Raw genomic sequence first — 18,569 nt, 5'->3', positions numbered from 1 at the left:
AGCTGGAGTTAACTCCATTCCCCTCCACTCTCTGGGCCTGGCCATTTACCTAGTTGTTAAAACCATCCCACGGCTCTGAACACTTTTGTCAGTGCACTGCACAGAACACCAAGAGACTCCAAAGGCTTTTAAAGGGTTTGTAATTTTTTTTCCTTTTTCATTTATTGTAGAAAAGTTCTGGTAATGCAGTTGGGTTTTGTACATCTAAATTCCATAAAACCATAGAAATGAGGATACTATCTGCATGCAGGCTGCATTTTTCTCTTTTTAAATGATTCTGATCACAAAAATAACACCACTTTTCTTTTAAGGGCTTTTTTTTGTTGTTGTTTTGTTTTTGTTTTTTTGATCCTTGGAAAGCCACTAAAAGCAGAGGGAGAGCAAAGCATGCAACACTGTACACATTTGCATAGTATATTGTACCCAGCATGCCTCGTCGAATGCTACACATACAGTATCTATAGAAGGGACAACAGAAAGAGGGAAATCAGCAGAAAAACACCAATTTGGAGTAGTTTTTTTCAGTAAATGTCTTTACCAGCTGAACTGGCTCCCAGTGAGGCTGAACTGCACATCGGGTAGGAAGGGACCCTCAAAGCCCACCTTGTCCAAGCCCCCTTGCAGTCAGCAGGGACATCTCTGACTGGAGCAGGCTGCCCAGGGTCACATCAAGGCTGATCTTGGATTTCTCCAGGGATGAGGCCTCAAGCACCTCCCTGGGCAACCAGTTCCAGTGTTTCACCACCCTCAGTGAAAAACTTCCTCCTGATGTCCAACCTAAATCTGCCCTGCTCCAGTTTCAATCCACTGCCCCTCATCCTATCCCCATAGGCCCTTCGACACAGTCCTTCCCCAGCCTTCCTGTAGGTCCCCTTCAGACACCGAAATATAGCTATAGATTTAACAACTGCCAGGCTGTCACTGGGAACCAGTTTGGGTGAAAAATGTGGATTTTGTGGGATCTGAGAAGCCCAAGGTCCATAGTTTGTAGTTTGAGTGACTGTTTTCACCTTCTTTCTTTGCCCCTCCAAGTCTCATGTGCGCACACAAGTTGTGTTTTGCTCATTTCTCTTCCTTTGCTGCTCTCAGACAACAAGAGAAGAGAATTGAGAGCATTCCAGGTGTAAATCCACTGAAGCACAGATTGCATCAGGTTGGAAAGGACCCTTAAAGAAAATCTTCACAGAATGGCTTAGGTTGGAAGGGACCTTAGAGATCATCTAACTCCAACCTCCCTGCTGTGGGCAGGGACTCCTCTCTGTGTCCAACCCCCTCCCTTTCACCTGATTTCCCTAAACATTTTAAACTCAGTGGAAGTTTTGAGTAGACAGAGCTCTGAGGATGCAACCCTCTTCTCTCCCCCACCTCCCCATCCCCAGCAAGTCGCTCTGTAGACCCAAAAACTTCCTTACTGGAAGTTTTTTTCCATACCAGACCTTGGGCTACTGGTGTATTTGTGGTCTAATCATCAGTTATATACCAAAATCGGCTAAAATCAGAGCTTATTGATGTAATTTCAGCTTTGAGGAGGAAATTAGCAGAAATGAGTGCAGTGGGCTTTCTAATTTTCAAAGATTTAGAGGTTTGGATTTGTTTGGATTTTTTTCATTAATAGGGAAGGAATACAACTTCTTGAAAAATAATCCCATAGGCAAAATGCAAGGCTTAGAAATGACCTGCCCAGGAATCAGACAGCGAGTTAAAGGGATCAAAACTGCAATAAACCCCCTGAGAATGGATCAAAAATCCATCTCAAGATCACCACATCAACTGCAGGGGTGGAATTCTTGGAAGTTTGTGCTATTACAGATGTGCTTCTTTCTCCTTGCTCTGTTTTTACATCACTGGCAAAACGTTTTCCTCTGTACTGTACAAGAGCTTCTCACTGTATTCATTATTTTTTTGTTTTGTTTTCTCCTGCCTATACTGAGTAGAATTAATACTAAAGGGGATTGGGGAGTTAATAGAATTCCATTTTGCCTTTCAGGAAATATATTGATAAGGTTTCTGATAACCAGGATGTGCCATTTCTGGTCAGACCTTGCCAATTATCAACTTTTGGAGAAGACAGTAACTGCATCCAGCAGTAGGATCCAGTCCAGAAGAGGCCAAAAAAGGTGAGGGGGAAAAGGCAAATCTATCAAACATCACCCAGAGCAAGCCAGTGGTAATCCCAGGAAGAATGGACTGGCACACTCATAAATCATGGCATGGTTTAAAGGAAGGGACCTTTAAAGCTCATCTACTCCAACCCCCCTCCAGTCAGCAGAACATCTCCAACTAGATTATTATTAACCTTTTAAACTTGACTTCCACCTTCTCCCCAAATCCTCCTGTATGGATTCAGTATTTCTCTTGACCTCTTCAAATGGATCCATAAACAACCATGAGAGATCTCAACACGAGATTTCCACACTGAGCAGCATGCTCAGCTCCTTCTCCAAGCTAATCCCTTACATCTATCTCACAACCATTATTAATACCCCTTTGGTTCTCAAGACAGACCTTTATTTAAACTGGACTTGAATAACTTGAACCTGACAAAGGTTCTTCAAATGGCTCTTCAAACACCATACTCCCTTTGGGCATCATCTGGTAACTTCATTCCCCCAGACTTCAAACTGGTGACACCACAACATCTTGTTTCTCTTTGGAGAGCCACTGGTGGAAGGAACAAGGAGCACCTGCAGCAGATGACATGGCAGCAGCACCCCCTGTATCCAAACTCCTGTTAATGCCAACTAGGGTAATAGAAACCAACAGTTAGGAGTAAAACTAGATTAGCAGAAGTGGTACCTTACAAAATATGCATCTCATTTCTTTTCATTTGTGGTCTCAAATTAGTTTTACCTCAAAATGAAGGCCATGGAATCAAGGGCAGCCTTCAGAAGCACTCAACTTGGACAACAAAATATAGCAGAGAACAAAAAAATGCCTGGTTAAACCCCTAAGCTACCCCAACTGGTCTGCTCTCAAGTAATAGCCTCAGCAACTGGGAATGGGAATGTCTTGGATTGCAGGAGTGTTTCAGAGAAGTCTGTAGCTCTGAGACCAAACTGAGGTTGAAGTTTCCATCCTACGTGCACCCAGAGGAACTACCATCAGCTTGTTCCTCCTCCAGACACCTCTCCTTCTTGCCATGTTCACTCTTCTAAGCACCTACTAAACATCATTTGAAAAGCAAGGAGCACAAAAGGTTAAACCCTCCCCATATATCAACATCAGAAGCAGCTTTCAACCCTGCTAAAAGGTTTTCCTGATTTGCAGCAAACCCAACACCAACACTGTGAGTACAATCCCCAGCAATGGTGTCCACAGAGCCAGCTCCAAGCCCAAGCACACTTGGTTTATCTGGGTCCATCAGAGTTAAAGAGATGTGGAATCAGGAACAGGCTGAGTGTTCAGCAGCTGAGGAACTGTGATTAGCAAAAGAGAACAACACTGGCTGCAGAAGCTGCTCAGAGACAAACCCAGGGTGCCTGATTTCCACGGCAAGATGATTTATTTTTTTTCAGGATCAAATCCAGCTGCTGCTGCTGCTGCTGCTACACTGTCAGTTCTCAAGCAGAGGAAGTGATTTTTGCCAAGCCAATCTGTTCAGCAAACAATCATTTAATTTGGCCCACTGTTTATGGACTAAAATTGGACGTGGAACAGCTTTTTAGTTGCATATACTGGGGTTAGAAAACATCAGCAGTTGGGAGCTGCACATCCCCTGGGAGAAACATCTCTGGAAGCAGGAAAAAGAATCCAGACATCTGTTAAATACAACTTGCCAATAAATTCAAGAGCTCAACAACTGATTGTCTTTCAAGTGGCTTCAGGATTTGGAAAACACTTGGTTAATTCATTATCCCTGCCATTAGATCTGGAGATGTTTTGGGATCACCTTTATTAGGTTGTTCATCCCAAAGGGTCCTAAGGAAGCTTTTACTTCCAGAAAAAAAAAAAAAACCCGAAGGTTTTATAAAACATTTCTGAAATCTGTAGAAGCCAGAGCTTAGGGAGACAACTGTGATATTTAATATTAGTTTAGTAACAGGAAGAAATGGGGCAGGGCTGGAAAATTGAGCCTTCCATGTATCCCTTCAGGGCTGCAGGAACCTGATGGTTCTACACAGCACCGTGGCGTTAAGGAATCACAACACAGATGGTGAGCACTGCTGGAGGTCTAAGACAGATGCTAACACCTGTCCTGCTTGACACTGCAGCTTTTACTGATCACTCTGCTTCCTAAAAATCATTTGCTTCATAAAATAAAGAGCTCCCCCCTAGCTTGTCTCTAGAAGAAAGTAACGGCCTATTAGCACGTTGGGTATAGTTGTACTTAAAGATAGATATATCTCAAAGGATTAAAAAAAAAAAGAAAGAAAGAAACCAAACAGCAAGCAAGAGACCTGCTGGGATCGCTTCTAACTGGTTCAAATGGAAGGGGCAGAGGGAGAGGAGAGGGCAAACTAATTACAGAGGAGAGGAAAGTCAAGGTAAACCCACATGGTGAAAGAAATCCACGTGTTCTTCCAAGAGAAGAAGCAACTTCCCTCACGAGTGTGGGGTTAGGAGAACAAACTGAGGAGTTTGGCACTTCAGATGCTGCAGGTAATGGGAGTTGTGCATATGTGTCCTGTAGATCTTTCCCTAGCATGACATGGAAGACTTGAAAACAAGGCTCCAAAAGGCTTTTGAAAGAGATGAAGAGTTTTGGCTAGGAGATGATAAAGCAGTAACCTTGTTTACTAGGAAATCTAAGTTAGGTGCTTTGGCAGCTACCTGCCATTTAAAATGCAAATATCTTCAAGCAATTAAATGATCTGATCCCTACTGCTACTACAGAATAAAGATAAAGAGCTGGCTAGTCTAGGTTTATACATCTCAGTGCATCCTTTGCAATTAATATTTTTAATGCACACAAAAAAGAAACTTAGTAGTAAATCTTAGAGAAAAAAAAAAGAAAAAAAAATCAATGTTTTGCCTAAATGCCTTCTTTTCTCATGCAGGTACGTGTGCTGTACATGGAACAAAGGTTTGGAGAAGGCTCCACTGTGCTGTAGCAGAAAAATACTAGAGAAGGCAGCTGATGCCACCGCTCCCAGACCAGATCCTGCCACGTTTCCTCAGCCTAAATGCTCTTTTGGAGTCAGACAGGAGCAGATCAGACAGGATCGGGTCTGTCATATCCACTAGAGAAGGCAGCTGATGCCACTGCTCCCAGACCAGATCCTGCCACGTTTCCTCAGCCTAAATGCTCTTTTGGAGTCAGACAGGAGCAGATCAGACAGGATCGGATCTGTCGTATTCCATTCTTAACTCCCAATGGATGCAGAAATTCCCCTGGTTTTCTTGGTCAGTGGCCCATTTTCATCATCTCATGGTGTTGACAGCTGCCCTTCAGGCAGTCAAGGCATTGAAAAAATGAACCATGCATCTACCATCTCTTAATGCTGCTGGAGATGGACATCAGTTGGGGTTGTGCCAGACAGGAGATTACTTTTCTCATTGTTAACATCAAGAAGATAACCAGAGTCAGCTGTAGTGGTGGAAAATACCAGTGACCTTTGTTAACTGGTCCAGAAAGGAGAAGACATCATAATGTTCATTTATTCATAGACTCAGAGAATGGTTTGGGTTGGAAGGGACCTCGAAGATCATCCAGTTCCAACCCCCCTGCTACTGGCAGGGACACCTTCCACTAGACTTCAGGAGGAAAATATAAGCCAATCTAAAAGTTAATGATCCCCATTTTGGACAAAGGGAAAAAAAACATTAGTTTTGACATGAACCTGCATAAAAAAAATTGCAAATTCTGTCAGCTGGAGGAAACGGGGACGTTGAGGAGCATCTCTGCAAAGACACAGAAGGGTGAGTGGTGGTGAGTTTGTCACACTGGACCTAAGGCTTGCCTGATCACGTAAGACACGAGGCCAGTCACACAAATGGACCTAGGTAAAGAAACTGAAGACTCAGGAGGTGTGCAAGGAAGTGACTGTTAGGAAGTAAGGCAGCAACATCTCCACAGATTGATCCTCCTGCTTCGAATCACAAACAGCAGCTCAACAACTCTACTGGGAGCGGAATGTTTTTTCCTGATAATGTGTTTTTTATTGCCAGCTAATTCTGACCAAGGTGTTAATTCAAAAGTTTTGTCACTCACCAATAGTTAACCTCACTCCCTTCTCTCAGCCTTCATCACTGGAATTGAAACCAAGCTTCTGGAGACTTCTTGTGCGATGCTGAATTCTTAAGACATTCAAAGATGGATTTTGAAAGATGTAATATGTTGGGAGGTACTGGGATGTACTGGGATGGAGGTACTCTACACACTGGGTAAGAGGAGTGTTGCTTTCCATTTCAGTAGGCTAAAAATGGGGGAAAGATGATGTCTCTATACACTAATATTCCATTTTGGGACTACTAGCTGTGTTCAGGTAAAGAAGAAAAAAAAAACCTCTTCTCAACCTGTTCAGGTCAAGAAGGGAAACAAAACAGCCTCTTCTCAATCTGTTCAGGTAAACAAGAGCAACAAAAAAGGCCCTTCTCAACCTGTTCAGGTTAAGAAGAGAAAAAAAAAAAAGCCTTTTCTCAACCCATTCAGGTCAAGAAGAGCAACAAAAAAGCCTCTTCTCAACCTGTTCAGGTAAAGAAGAAAAGCAGAAAGTCTCTTCTCAACCTGTTCAGGTCAAGAAGTGAAACAAAAAAGCCTCTTCTCAACCTGTTCAGGTCAACAAGAGAACAAAATAGCCTTTTCTCAACCCATTCAGGTCAAGAAGAGAAACAAAAAAGCCTCTTCTCAGCCTCCAACCACACCAACTACCCTCAGGTTTGCTCCATCTCCCTATTTCCCCTTCTCCTGCCACAGTTCATCACCACTGACCACAACAAAACCATCAGTACTGGCTAAATTAAAGAAAACATTTTGCTGCCACAGTCACACCAGGTCTAAGGCAAAAAAAAAAAAAAACAAAACAAAACCAAACTATTTCAAACTGGAAAGTGGTTTTGTAACTGCTGCAAGAATTGGTGATATTTGGCACTCCCTGAAAAAAAACCAAAAAACAAAAAACTGAAAAAGCCACTCTGGAGAGAAGTAGTAGGACTAAAGCCCTTTTTTTTTTTTTTAATTCTAACTTCAAATGGTAACTGAGCTTCCAGCAAACAAATACTGCAGCTGACTTTCAGGCTTCTAGTGGTTTGTAATTGTCAGATGTTTGGGTTTTTTTTCATTTGGGTTTGGTTGTGGGGGTTTGGTTGTTTCTTTCCTCCCCCACCCCTTTTTTTTTTTTTTTCTTTTTTTTTTTCAATTGATTGCAACATGCTCAAGTCGACTTTCCAGTCAATTCCTCCAAATTCCAACAGGAATTGGTTTATAAATTGGTTCCAACTGGAACTGGTCATTTGGAATTTCCAGCAGAGGAAATTATCATTTTATAAGTGCCTCGATTTTTAAGTACCCTAAAAATTACAAATGGATGTGTCTAATACCTAAAGAAAAAATAAACTATGGCTCTAAATGCAAATGCAAAAGAAAACAAACAAACAAAAGCAACCAGAATAAAAAAATCAAAGCAACCAACCTCAATGATTGATTGATTGGGCAGAAATGTCAGGGCATGGTCACTTCTGGTTTTGCCCCCTACTGAACATCAGATGACAGCAGAGTGCAACTGTGGTCACATCTGCCAAACCAAGATGATTTTGTTTTGTTTCATCTGCCAAAACCAAGATGATTTTTGTTTTGTTTCCTAGCTACTTCATGGCAAGTTATCAACTGATGAACCCTATATTTTTGTTCCCACCCCTCCCTTTCCCCCCCCAACCCCCCATCCCCATCCCCAGGTTCTTCAACTCAAAGCCTGTGTCGTGAGTCGCAGCTGTATCCTCCCGGGGAGCCTCGGTTCCTGTGGGGTTTGTAAGTGTCCTGGTAGGAGTCAGAGTATTCTTCTTCCACCAGAGGATAGTGGTCTCGGCTGTGTTGGGAACTGGAAGACAAGCGGTTCCTGCTCTTCCGAGCCCTGTCGTTGTGGTAGTTCTCATCTGAGGTCATTAGGCTTCGGCGCTCGACTGGAGAGCTCTCAGTGGAGTGGCTGCTGTGCCTCAGCCGCTGGCTCTGCGAGTGCCAAAGAAGCCAAGAGTTAGCACGGACAAAGGGGAGCGCTCAGGGCTCTTAGCTTCTTCTGAGACTGAATTCTGACCTCTTTCAGAATCCATCCACTTTTGGGTCACTCATTCTAGATTCAAGCCTGTGTGCTACAGGAGTGCTCTACAAGGACAGGCTGGTTCCTAGAGCTGAAAGCGGACCACAGGTGGTATTACAAGGTGTGCCTCCTGCTGTTCACCCACTACAGGCCCCTGAGCATGAAAAGTGAGCTGATGTAGTCAGCATTTATCACTTTCCTCTGATCATGAACATAACATTCATGCTTGGAAAACATTGAGCATTGATTTAGGTGGGTTTAGAAAACATATGGAGACGTTTGCTGGTCTGGTTTGGTTTTTAACAAGGTGCAGCTCTGAGCCCTACTTAAAACCTTTCCTATGACCAACCAAATGATGGTCAGGAAGAAGAGGCCAGTCTCTATTCACTGGCGTCCTGTGACAAGACAAGGGGCAACAGGCACAAACTGGGACCCAGGAGGTTCCACCCAAAGAAGAGGAGAACCTTCTTTACTGTGAGGGTGCTGGAGCCCTGGAGCAGGCTGCCCAGAGAGGTTGTGGAGTCTCCTTCTCTGGAGACTTTCAAGCCCTGTCTGGATGCATTCCTGTGTGGCCTGCCCAGGGTGACCCTGCTTTGGCAGGGGGGTAGGACTGGATGACCTCCAGAGGTCCCTTTCATCCCTACCATTCAGTGACTCTATGGGCTGCTAAGGATGGCTAAAATGATTAAATATTAACAAATTCTTTCCACTAAAACCTAATAGATACTTTAAATCTGCTGACAGAAAATCCTTTTCAAACACCATTTACTAATTAAAAGGCTTGGCCTTTGCTCCCCTCATGCTCCCAGAATGCTACCGTCCAACATTTGTCCCATGAACAACATTAGTTCCTACTTTTTTTGCCAGTAAAATGGCACAATGAAGAAATAGCCTAAGAATAAAGATTATTTGCTGTCATCACCCATTGAAGCTCTCCAGAGTACAGCTGGCCAGCCCCTCAGAACAAACTCAGTCAATGCTTTTCTTTCTCCAGATCACAGAAAGGTAGGGTTTGGAAGGGATCTCTGGAGATCATTGAGTCCAGCCCCTTGCCAAGGCAGGTTCACCTAGAGAAGGTTGCTCAGGAACATGTCCAGGTGGGCTTGGAACATCTCCAGAGATGGAGACTCCACCACCTCTCTGGGCAGCCTGCTCCAGGGCTCTGTCACCCTTAAATTAAAGAAGTTCCTCCTCATGTTTGGATGGAGCTTCTTATGTTCCAGTTTGTGCCTGTTACCCCTTGTCCTGTCACCGGGCACCACTGAAGAAATCCTGGTCCCATTGATCAGCATTGATGAGGTGACACAGCCAATGTCATCCTTCTGATCCTGGAAGTGCCAGGAGAGTGCTGCCCACGATGGCTGCACCCTGGGGGCCTAAGGTTCATAGATGTACAGAATAGTTTGGGCTGGAAAGGACCACAGAGATCATCCAGTTCCAACCCCTCCCCGCCACGAGCAAGGACCCCTCCCACTAGCCCAGGTTGCTCAAGGCCTCATCCAATCTGGCCTTGAACACCTCCACTGAGGGGGCATCCACAACCTTCCTGGGCAACCTGTTCCATGTCTTACCATCTGCTCCTTCTCATTTCTGAAGCTCCCTGTGCTATGAACTCTCCCTCCCATCACTACACCCTCTCTGGCCAGCAACTGGTGAGCTGCATAATTGATACCCAGAGGCTTGCCTGCCTGGAGAGGCGACTGTAGGTGTAGGTTTGCAGCCCAGCAGATAGGATGTCACAGCTCTTTCTGCAGATTGATGCTACCAAGGTTACTCACTGAGCAATCCCACCTGACCATCTGGCAGGGGAAAGTTGCCCTTCTGCAAGCTCAGCTACTGGGTAGCAACTTCTCCTGCATTATCCACGTATTTCTCTCACAAATGATCATATTTATTGGGCCTAGGTATACAATTCTGATATATAATCACCTCAGCTTTAAAGTGCTGTTCTCACACCCTCTACCTTCCCTGTAGTAATTTACTTCTCTGGTTGCAACCTGCTCCTTTCTAGAAACCTCCCTGTTTCCCTGCCTCCATTGTGTAGTCATCCTAATCCTGGTATTTACCTCCTGAGAGGTTTCAAGTGGCACCAAACTGGTGTGGTTACACACAGGTCTTGTGCCCCACGTCACTTTTGTGACCAGAATGACAAGCTGCAGTTTGCTGCAGGTATGGACTTCAAATGCACATCTCCTGAAGCCTAAGAAACTAAACTCATATCCCCACAACTTGAACTAGAGGATCAAATCCATCAGCTGAAATTAGACTAAACTAAGAAGGTTTGGAGCTAACCAGGGATTATAGAATTGTAGAATCATGGAATGGTGCAGGATGGAAGGGACCTCCAAAGGTCACCCAGTCTGACCTCCCCACAGTCAGCAGGGACATCCCCAGCTAGATCAGGCTGCCCAGGGCCTCATCAAGCCTCTCCTTGAGTATCTCCAGGGAAGGGGCCTCAACCACCTCCCTGGGCAACCTGTTCCAGTGTTCCACCACCCTCATAGTGAACTTCTTCCTGATATCCAATCTAAATCTGCTCTGCTCTAGTTTGAAGCCATTGCTCCTTGTCCTGTCCTGGGACTAGGCCCAAAAGGAAATGATTGGCCCCTCGGAGTTAGCATGACAGAGTTTACTCTTCCTACTGAGGGCTATGAACACACAGAGCTCAGTATTGACATCTTCCCCTTTTAGGCAAGGACCAAAGGACCACCATCTTTGGCAGGGTGGAGACTGGGATGGGACACAGTGCGATGGGACACAGCTGGGACACCCATGTGCTCCCTCCCTTCGATTCTGACTCTTCTGTGTCTGTGTCATTTAACTTCACCCTGGTGACCTTTGTGAAGCCCCAACACTTAAGTTAAAGCAGAGTTTAACTTCTCAGTAAACTAAAGCCCAAGCTACTGAGAGAGACTCCTAAGGCCTGATTGGGTGAAGTCTGTACAGGGTGTCCCAGCAAACCTGTACCACCCCCAGGTGTGTTACACCAGGGGCTGGGCTTTTGGTATTCAGTTCCCCAAGGTACTGGGGTCAGGAGGAGTCACAAGGTCATAAGACATGGGAATTGCCACAATAAGAAACATAACCTAGCTGAGGTGCTTATAAGAAGAATTTAATTCCTAGGATTTGCTTGAGGGCTTTACAATGATCATCTTTACAGGGTGCAAATCATAGAATCACAGAATTGGTTTGGTTGGAAAAAACCTCTGAGATCATAGAGTCCAACCACTGACCAATCCTGAAGGGTTGAGTTAGTCTAAAACCTCTTGGTGGGTAAGCACCTCAGACCACATCAAACATCAGAACTCCTGAAATGGGCCTGGACACTGGAGTGGCCCTGAAAGCCAAATGCTGCAGTCTCCAGTTGGGCATCATTCACTCAGGGAGAAATTTACCCCTCTGCAGAGAACTAGCACCAGTCAAGTCCCACCTAAGGCTTCACAATCCGGGTGAAGTGGGGATTAAGTGATGCATACCTTCAGCCAGCCCACTGCACAGGGGTGATTTTCATCTTCAGTGTGAGTTTTCCCTAAGTAAATGGAGCAATATGGCACAGTTACTGCTGGTGTCATTGATCAGAGAGAAATAAATGCCTGAAAAAAACTCTTGTGGACACAGCCAGCTTTCAACATGAAACTGAAAAGGTGAAAAGTTCTGCAGATGGTGTTTCGTTGGCATGAAGGGATGGAAAACTGAAATCTGAATGGAAACAACAGTTGAGAGGTGCAGGTTATTCAGTCACAGGACAGTGCTTGTGCATTCAGCCAGTCAGGAACGGGTGACTCACTGAGCCTACACCAAAACCAAGCACAGCATCACCAGTGTGAGCACCAACTGCCATGCACCTTCAGGGAAGTGCAGTTCACTCACAGCGAAGGACAGCTTTAGGTTAACTGAAAACACATCACTGCCTTCCAAAACTGTTAAGCTGCTTCCAGGTTAACTCTCCAAGCAGAAGAGAGGTTTACATTTCTCAGGTGAATTATTCATTGAAAGGCAATTGGCTCAACTCTTGCTTTCGACAGCTGTTCTGCAAAGGCACGCTCCTAGAGAGCCACCAGGCACCCAGAGCTCCTCCTGAGGCTTTTGCAGCCTTCAAAGCTGGCTGCCCTCCTGATCTTCTCAAGCATTCAGAACTACAAACCAAAGAACATTTGGTGTTTGCAAACTCAGGAAAGCACGTACTTCTCTTTAAGGACTATTTACATGCCAGGTTGGAAGGGTCAAAGTTCAGCCGATTTTGAGCTATCCCTGTGGAAAAAAATGGTCAGAATTTTTTTTTCCAATGGGTAACAACAACAACAAAAATCAAATCAAATGAAATCAAAACAAAAGAAGTATTTTATTCACACTCAAAATGAACTCAAGAAGGTGAGGGTGTTTGGGCTGATAACGAGACAAGCATGGAAGTTTTTTCACTTGGAGGTGAATGTTTCGTGAAGTTATGAGGGAGGGGAATCAAAGGGATCATTACAGACACTGTTCTGCATTCCTAAATACACAGAATCAGGGAATGGCTTGGGTTGGAAGGCACCTTCAAGACCATCTAGTTCCAAACCCTTTGTCTTAGGCAGGGACACTTTCCACTAGAGCAAGGCCTCATCCAGCCTTGAACACCTCCAGGGTGGGGCATCCACAACTTCCCTTCCAGTGGCTGCTGTGGCACCCTGCACTTGTTTAGTCTTCCTCTGCCAGGCTCTCATTTGCAAGGCCACTTTCCCTCCCCCCAGTTAATAAAGGCTGGTTTCTAATCTGGCTCCAGCACCACCTGACACAGTAGCATTTAACTCCTCCTCAAGAGCTCAGGGCCATTTGATTCCCATTAGAACAAGAGCGGTGGCAGAGCTTCAGCACTCAGCTGTCAAACTGCTGCTGCTTTGGTTATGGGCTTTGAGCTTCCCTCCTTACTGCTGGCAATGACCAAACAGGGACTGCTCACTGCTGCAGCAGGTGTCATTTCTGCTGTTTTCCCACTATTTGGCCCACAAATCAAAGAAACCCACCTGATCTGCAGGGCTGGCTGGGGCTGGGGGGTGTTTGCATACCTGCAAGCCAGAGATTGCGGCGGGGTACGGGGAGAGCGCGGTGGATCCCAAATTCCTCCCCAGGAGAGGGGTCATGGGCGTGCTGCTGGTGGTGTGGGTAGCACGCCAGTATGCCTCCAGGTACTCTGCCAAGTGCTCACAAGCATCCTCCAGCTGGTTCTCATCCAAAATGACATCAAACATTTCCTGGTGGCAACAGTAACAACAAAATTTGGTTCGTGACAAGGATACAGATGGAAAGAAGGAGAGAGATGTCAACCAGTTCTCATCAGCCCCATCCTGTAACATTCAAGAATTAGAAATAGGTTCATGGAATCACAGAATGGTTTGGGTTGGAAGGGACATTCAAGATCATCTAATTCCAACTTTCAGCTCATCAAGTCCAACCATTAACCCAGCACTGCCAGGTCACCACTAAACCATGGCCTGCAGCACCACATCTACACAGCTTTGAAACCCCTCCGGGGATGGGGACTCCACCACTGCCCTGGGCAGCCTGGGCCAGGGCTTAACCACTTTTTCAGGGAAGAAGTTTCTTCTAATGTCCAACCTAAACCTCCCCTGGTGCAACTTGAGGCCATTTCCTCTTGCCCTATCACTTCTTCCTTGGGAAAAGAGACCAACTCCTGCCTCACTCCAACCTGCTTTCAAGGTATTATGAAGAGCAATGAGGTCTCCCCTCAGCCTCCTCTTCTCCAGACTAAACACCCCCAGTTCCCTCAGCTGCTCCTCACCAGCCCTGTTCTCCAGACCCTTCACCAGCTTTGCTGCCCTTCTCTGGACCTGCTCCAGCCCCTCAATGTCTGTCTTGGAGTGAGGGGCCCAAAACTGATCCCACTACTCAAGATGCAGCCTCAGCAGCCTCAGTGCAGGGGCACAATCACTTCCCTTGTCCTGCTGGACACACTATTGCTGATCCAGGCCAGTATGTTGGTGGCCTTCTTGCCTCAGATCTGCTCACCATGCAATCACAGAGAGGAATCCACAGCCATGTGGATACTGTTCTATCCAGGGACACTGCAGCCAACATCTTTACATCACTTGGGTGACAAGGCTGACAACAAACAGCTGACAATAAAGTAGCATCAACTGAGTCCCTCAAGAGAAAGAGTGTTTGCAGCAGTGACATTTTGTGCCTTATCTTTAATCTTAACTCGTGCCTTAGTGGAAAAAAAACAAAACACTGTGAAAATAGGATAGGAAGTGAAAAGTAAGTGCAGGTGTTGCAGGTGTTAAGAGTAACCAAAACAGAGCCCAGGCTGCTTCTCCTCTGTGTGTATTTATAGCTCCAGCCAGTATGCACCAAGCTGGCAGGGCTGCAGGGAAATAGAAAAGTGCTGCACAGAGGCACTTTTAGAGATTTAAACCCCATGAATTTATCACAGAACGGTTTGGGTTGGAAGGCACCTTCAAGATCATCCAGTTCCAAAGCCCCTGCCATGCGCAGGGACACCTCCCACTAGCCCAGGTTGCTCAAGACCTCATCCAGCCTGGCATTGAACACTTCCAGGCTTGGAGCCTCCACAGCTTCCTTGAGCAACCTGTTGCAGAGCCTCACCACCCACATGGTGAAGAATTTCTTCCTAATGTCTCATCTAAATCCAGCTTCTTCCAGTTTGAACCCATCATCCCTTGTCCTGTCACTCCATGGCATTGTCAAAAGTCCCTCCCCAGCTCTCCAGTACCCTTTAGGTACTGGAAGGCTGCTCCAAGGTCTCCCTGTGGTCTACTTACAAACACCTCACTCAGAAGACTGAAATTAAACCCTGACACTTGGAATACAGCCTGTGTTTTCCTATACAAGGAATCAGTGTTGGCATTTTCAGGTCTGGGAGCAGTTTGCAGTTTTCTGTGCTGCTCATCTTTGCATCATAGGCCACCAATTTGAGAGCAGCTCTGGCTGGCTCTACAAAACTTGGCTTTGCAAAGTCTGCCTCAAGGCAGATTTTCAGCTATATAGGGTTTGAGCAGCAACCAGGTCAGGGAAAACTCTTCCACCCTCCTGCTAAATCAAGGGACTGTTCCTCAACTTTCTGTTTCATCTGGATCACTTAGATCTGAGACCTCATAAGACCTCATTGCTCTCTACAATGCCCTGAAAGGAGGTTGGAGCCAGGTGGAGGTTGGTCACTTCTCCCAAGGAAGATGTGATAGGACAAAATGAAATGGCCACAGGTTGCACCAGAGGAGGTTTAGGTTGGACATTAGAAGAAGCTTCTTCCTGAAAGAGTAGTTAAGCCCTGGCCCAGGCCCATGGCAGTGGTGGAGACCCTATCCCTAGAGGGGTTTCAAAGCCATGGAGATGTGGTGCTGAGGGCCATGGTTTAGTGGTGACCTGGCAGTGCTGGGTTAATGCTGGGACTCAATGATCTTTGAGGTCTTTTCCAACCTTTTTGATTCTCTGAGTTTGACCTTGCAGCTGTACCTGGTTTTAATTCCACCAGTTCTGCTGGAGTCTAATTTCTGCTGGGTTTTAGGTGCTGTCAAACAGACCAGAGGGGTCTGTCTCCTCCTTAGCTCTGCCACGAATCTGCAAGTTACACCAAACCACCAGCATGAGCTGTGATGTCTGCCTGCTGGCTTTAAAGCTGTGTGCTTAGCACAGCTCGGGTTTCCCTCAGCCACACAATGCTGCTGCTCGGTGGAGTTGTGCAGCCCTGGCCACGTTCAGCACTGGCTTGAGCAGCAGCAGTGAAAGATGAGCAGGGAATGAATAATGCAGGCAGCTCCTGCTCTCAACCCTGCCCCACAGCACAGCTATTTTTACAACGTCTAGACGTGCTGCACCGTCTGAGCACTTCAGGCTGGCTCTCAGCAGATGAACCAAAAGAGAGGTTTTTAGGGTTTTCCACCATCTTCCCTTCACACAAATCCTCCTCTTGCAGGAATCTGAGCTGCAAAAGAGGTGAAGCAGGTGACAGTGCAGCAGGCAGCAGTGGCACTGCTTTTAGCAGTGTACTTCTCAGTTTAGCCTGGAGAAGAGGAGGCTCAGGGGAGACCTTATGGCTATCTACAGCTACCTGAAGGGAGGTTGTAGCCAGGTGGGGGTTGGGCTCTTCTCCCAGGCAACCAGCTACAGAATGAGAGGATACAGTCTTCAGCTGTGCAGAGGGAAGTTTAGGCTTGACCTTAGAAAGAAGTTCTTCCCAGAAAGAGAGATTGGCCATTGGAATGGGCTGCCCTGGGAGGTAGTGGGGTCAGTGTCCCTGGAGGTGTTTAAGAAGAGCCTGGATGAGGCACTGGATCTGTCTGGTCCCAAACCAGGACAAGCACTTAGTGCCATGGTCTAGTCGATTAGTTAGGGTTGGGTGATTGGTTGGACTTGATGATCTTGGAGGTTTCTTCCAACCTGTTTGATTCTGTGATTCTACTAATTACCTCATGGATCAGCTTAGTCCTTTCACTTAAACTTCAGCAAGACTGTCACCTCCCTTCCAGTCCTCCGAGCATGGTTGGACTCAATGATCTTAGAGGTCTTTTCCAGCCAAAAGATGCTATTCCAGATGCTATTCTAAGTCAGCAACAGCTTTCTTGAAATCAAACAGTGCAAAAGGACCAGATGGTTTCTGCAGAGGCTGGAGTTAAAGACAGCCTCTGAGCAAGTGCAGCTTTGACATCTGAAATGTGGAAATAATTCGCTTATCCAGGTTGAATCTCACTTTCATAGTCAGAATGGTGAGGGCTGGAAGGGACCTCTGGAGATCATTCAGTCCAACCTCCCCTGCTACACCAGGGGCACCCACAGCAGCTTCCCAGCATCACAATGGCCAGCTGAGTTTAGAAGCTCTCCAGAGAAGGAAACTCCACAACCTCTCTGGGCAGCCTGCTCCAGGCCTCCAGCACCCTCACACCAAACGAGTTCCTCCTCATCTTCAGATGCAACCTCCTGGCTTCCAGTTTGTGCCCATTGCCCCTTGTCCTGTCCCTGGGCACCACTGACAAGAGTCTGGCCCCAGCCCCTTGCCCCCCACAGCTCCTTTAGCTCTTGCTGAGCATTGCTCAGCTCCCCTCTGGGGCTGCTCTTCTGCAGGCTCCACAGCACCAGGGCTCTCAGCCTTTCTTCATCAGACAGATGTTCCATCCTCCTTGGGCACTCTGTAGCCTATCCCTGCCCCTCTTGCACTGGTGAGCCCAGAACTGGACACAGTACTCCAGATGTGGTGTGACCAGGACAGAGTAGAAAGGGAGGAGAATCTCCCTTGAGCTGCTGCCCACACTCTCTCCTCAATGTACCCCAGGAGACCATTGGCCTTTTGGGCCGTGAGGGCACTTTGTTGTCCCATGGATAACTTCTTGTCCCCCAGCACTACAAGGTCCTTCTCTGTGGAGCTGCTTCCCAGCAGGTCAGCCCCTCACCAGTACTGGTGCAGGGGGTAGTTCCTCCCCAGGGGCAAGACTCTACACTTATTCATGTTGACCCTTTGTTGCCTTAGGCCACCAAACAGAGGCTTGGGAGTTCAGGCGAGTTCTCCAGCTCCTGGGCCTGGACAATTTAGGTGACCTGACCCAGCTATAATGCGTGTGTGCTGCTGGTTCCTGTCAAGTGAGCAAAGTGAGGTGGAAGAAGAGGCAATCCCAGGGTCTAAAGAGCCAAGCAGGCTGTGAAGCACAGCCAGGTGGGGAGAACAATGCACCTTTCAAAGGTGAAGTGTGGTGGGCTGCTGGGTGGGTAAGCTGGATGTAAATACCACAAGCCCTATTCAAAGAGGTGCAGGTGTGACTCCATTGAACTCAGCTCCCACTTGAGGAGTGAGGAAGCTAAAAGCTTCTGTAGGAATGATTCTGTTCTACAGAGAAGTGGATGAGTTTGGTTTAGTTAAGGGCAGCTGAATGGCTCACAGAAATTCTGTGTCACCCTTTCAAGAGGCTCAGAAGAAAATTACATCTGAAAAACAGAGCAGAGCTCAGCTCTGCAAAAGAACTTGAGATGGCTTCAACAGCTCTCAGTGCTGTTCAACATGGAAAACAGGGATGAGGGAGCAAGCAAAATGATCTACAGCTACTGAAACCAGAAGCTTACAGGTCCCTGCAGTAACACAACCAGCTGGAAACAGAGGCAGCCACCAGCTACTGCTTCTGACAGCTGGACAAGTGGTGCTGCTTCAGCACCAGGCTTAGCACAGTTAGATAATGGTTGGACTTGATCATAGAATCACAGAAGGGTTTGGGGTAGAAGGGACCTTCAAGATCATCCTGTTCCAACCCCCCTGCCATGGGCAGGGACCCCTCCCACCAGACCAGATTGCTCAAGGCCCCATCCAGCCTGGCCTTGAACACCTCCAGGGAGGGGACATCCACAACCTCCCTGGGCAACCTGTTCCAGTGTCTCACC

The 18,569-nt window shown here is 46.6% G+C and overlaps 1 protein-coding gene across 1 annotated transcript in view; it reads right to left on the bottom strand.

Moving 5' to 3' along the window:
- Positions 1-7,843: 7,843 nt before the first annotated feature.
- The window catches only part of CACNB4 (calcium voltage-gated channel auxiliary subunit beta 4), a 111,996-nt gene continuing 101,270 nt past the window's right edge, over positions 7,844-18,569 (bottom strand). Inside the window, exons 13-14 of the mRNA XM_054381447.1 lie at positions 13,238-13,423; positions 7,844-8,104 (exon numbers count right to left, since the gene is read on the bottom strand). Coding sequence (XP_054237422.1) covers positions 7,844-8,104; positions 13,238-13,423 — 447 coding nt within the window. The remainder of the gene's footprint in view (positions 8,105-13,237; positions 13,424-18,569) is intronic.

This window comes from Indicator indicator, chromosome 5 (assembly GCF_027791375.1).
Source record: "Indicator indicator isolate 239-I01 chromosome 5, UM_Iind_1.1, whole genome shotgun sequence".
Taxonomy (NCBI): domain Eukaryota; kingdom Metazoa; phylum Chordata; class Aves; order Piciformes; family Indicatoridae; genus Indicator; species Indicator indicator.
This window is presented reverse-complemented; position numbering and strand designations above follow the sequence as displayed.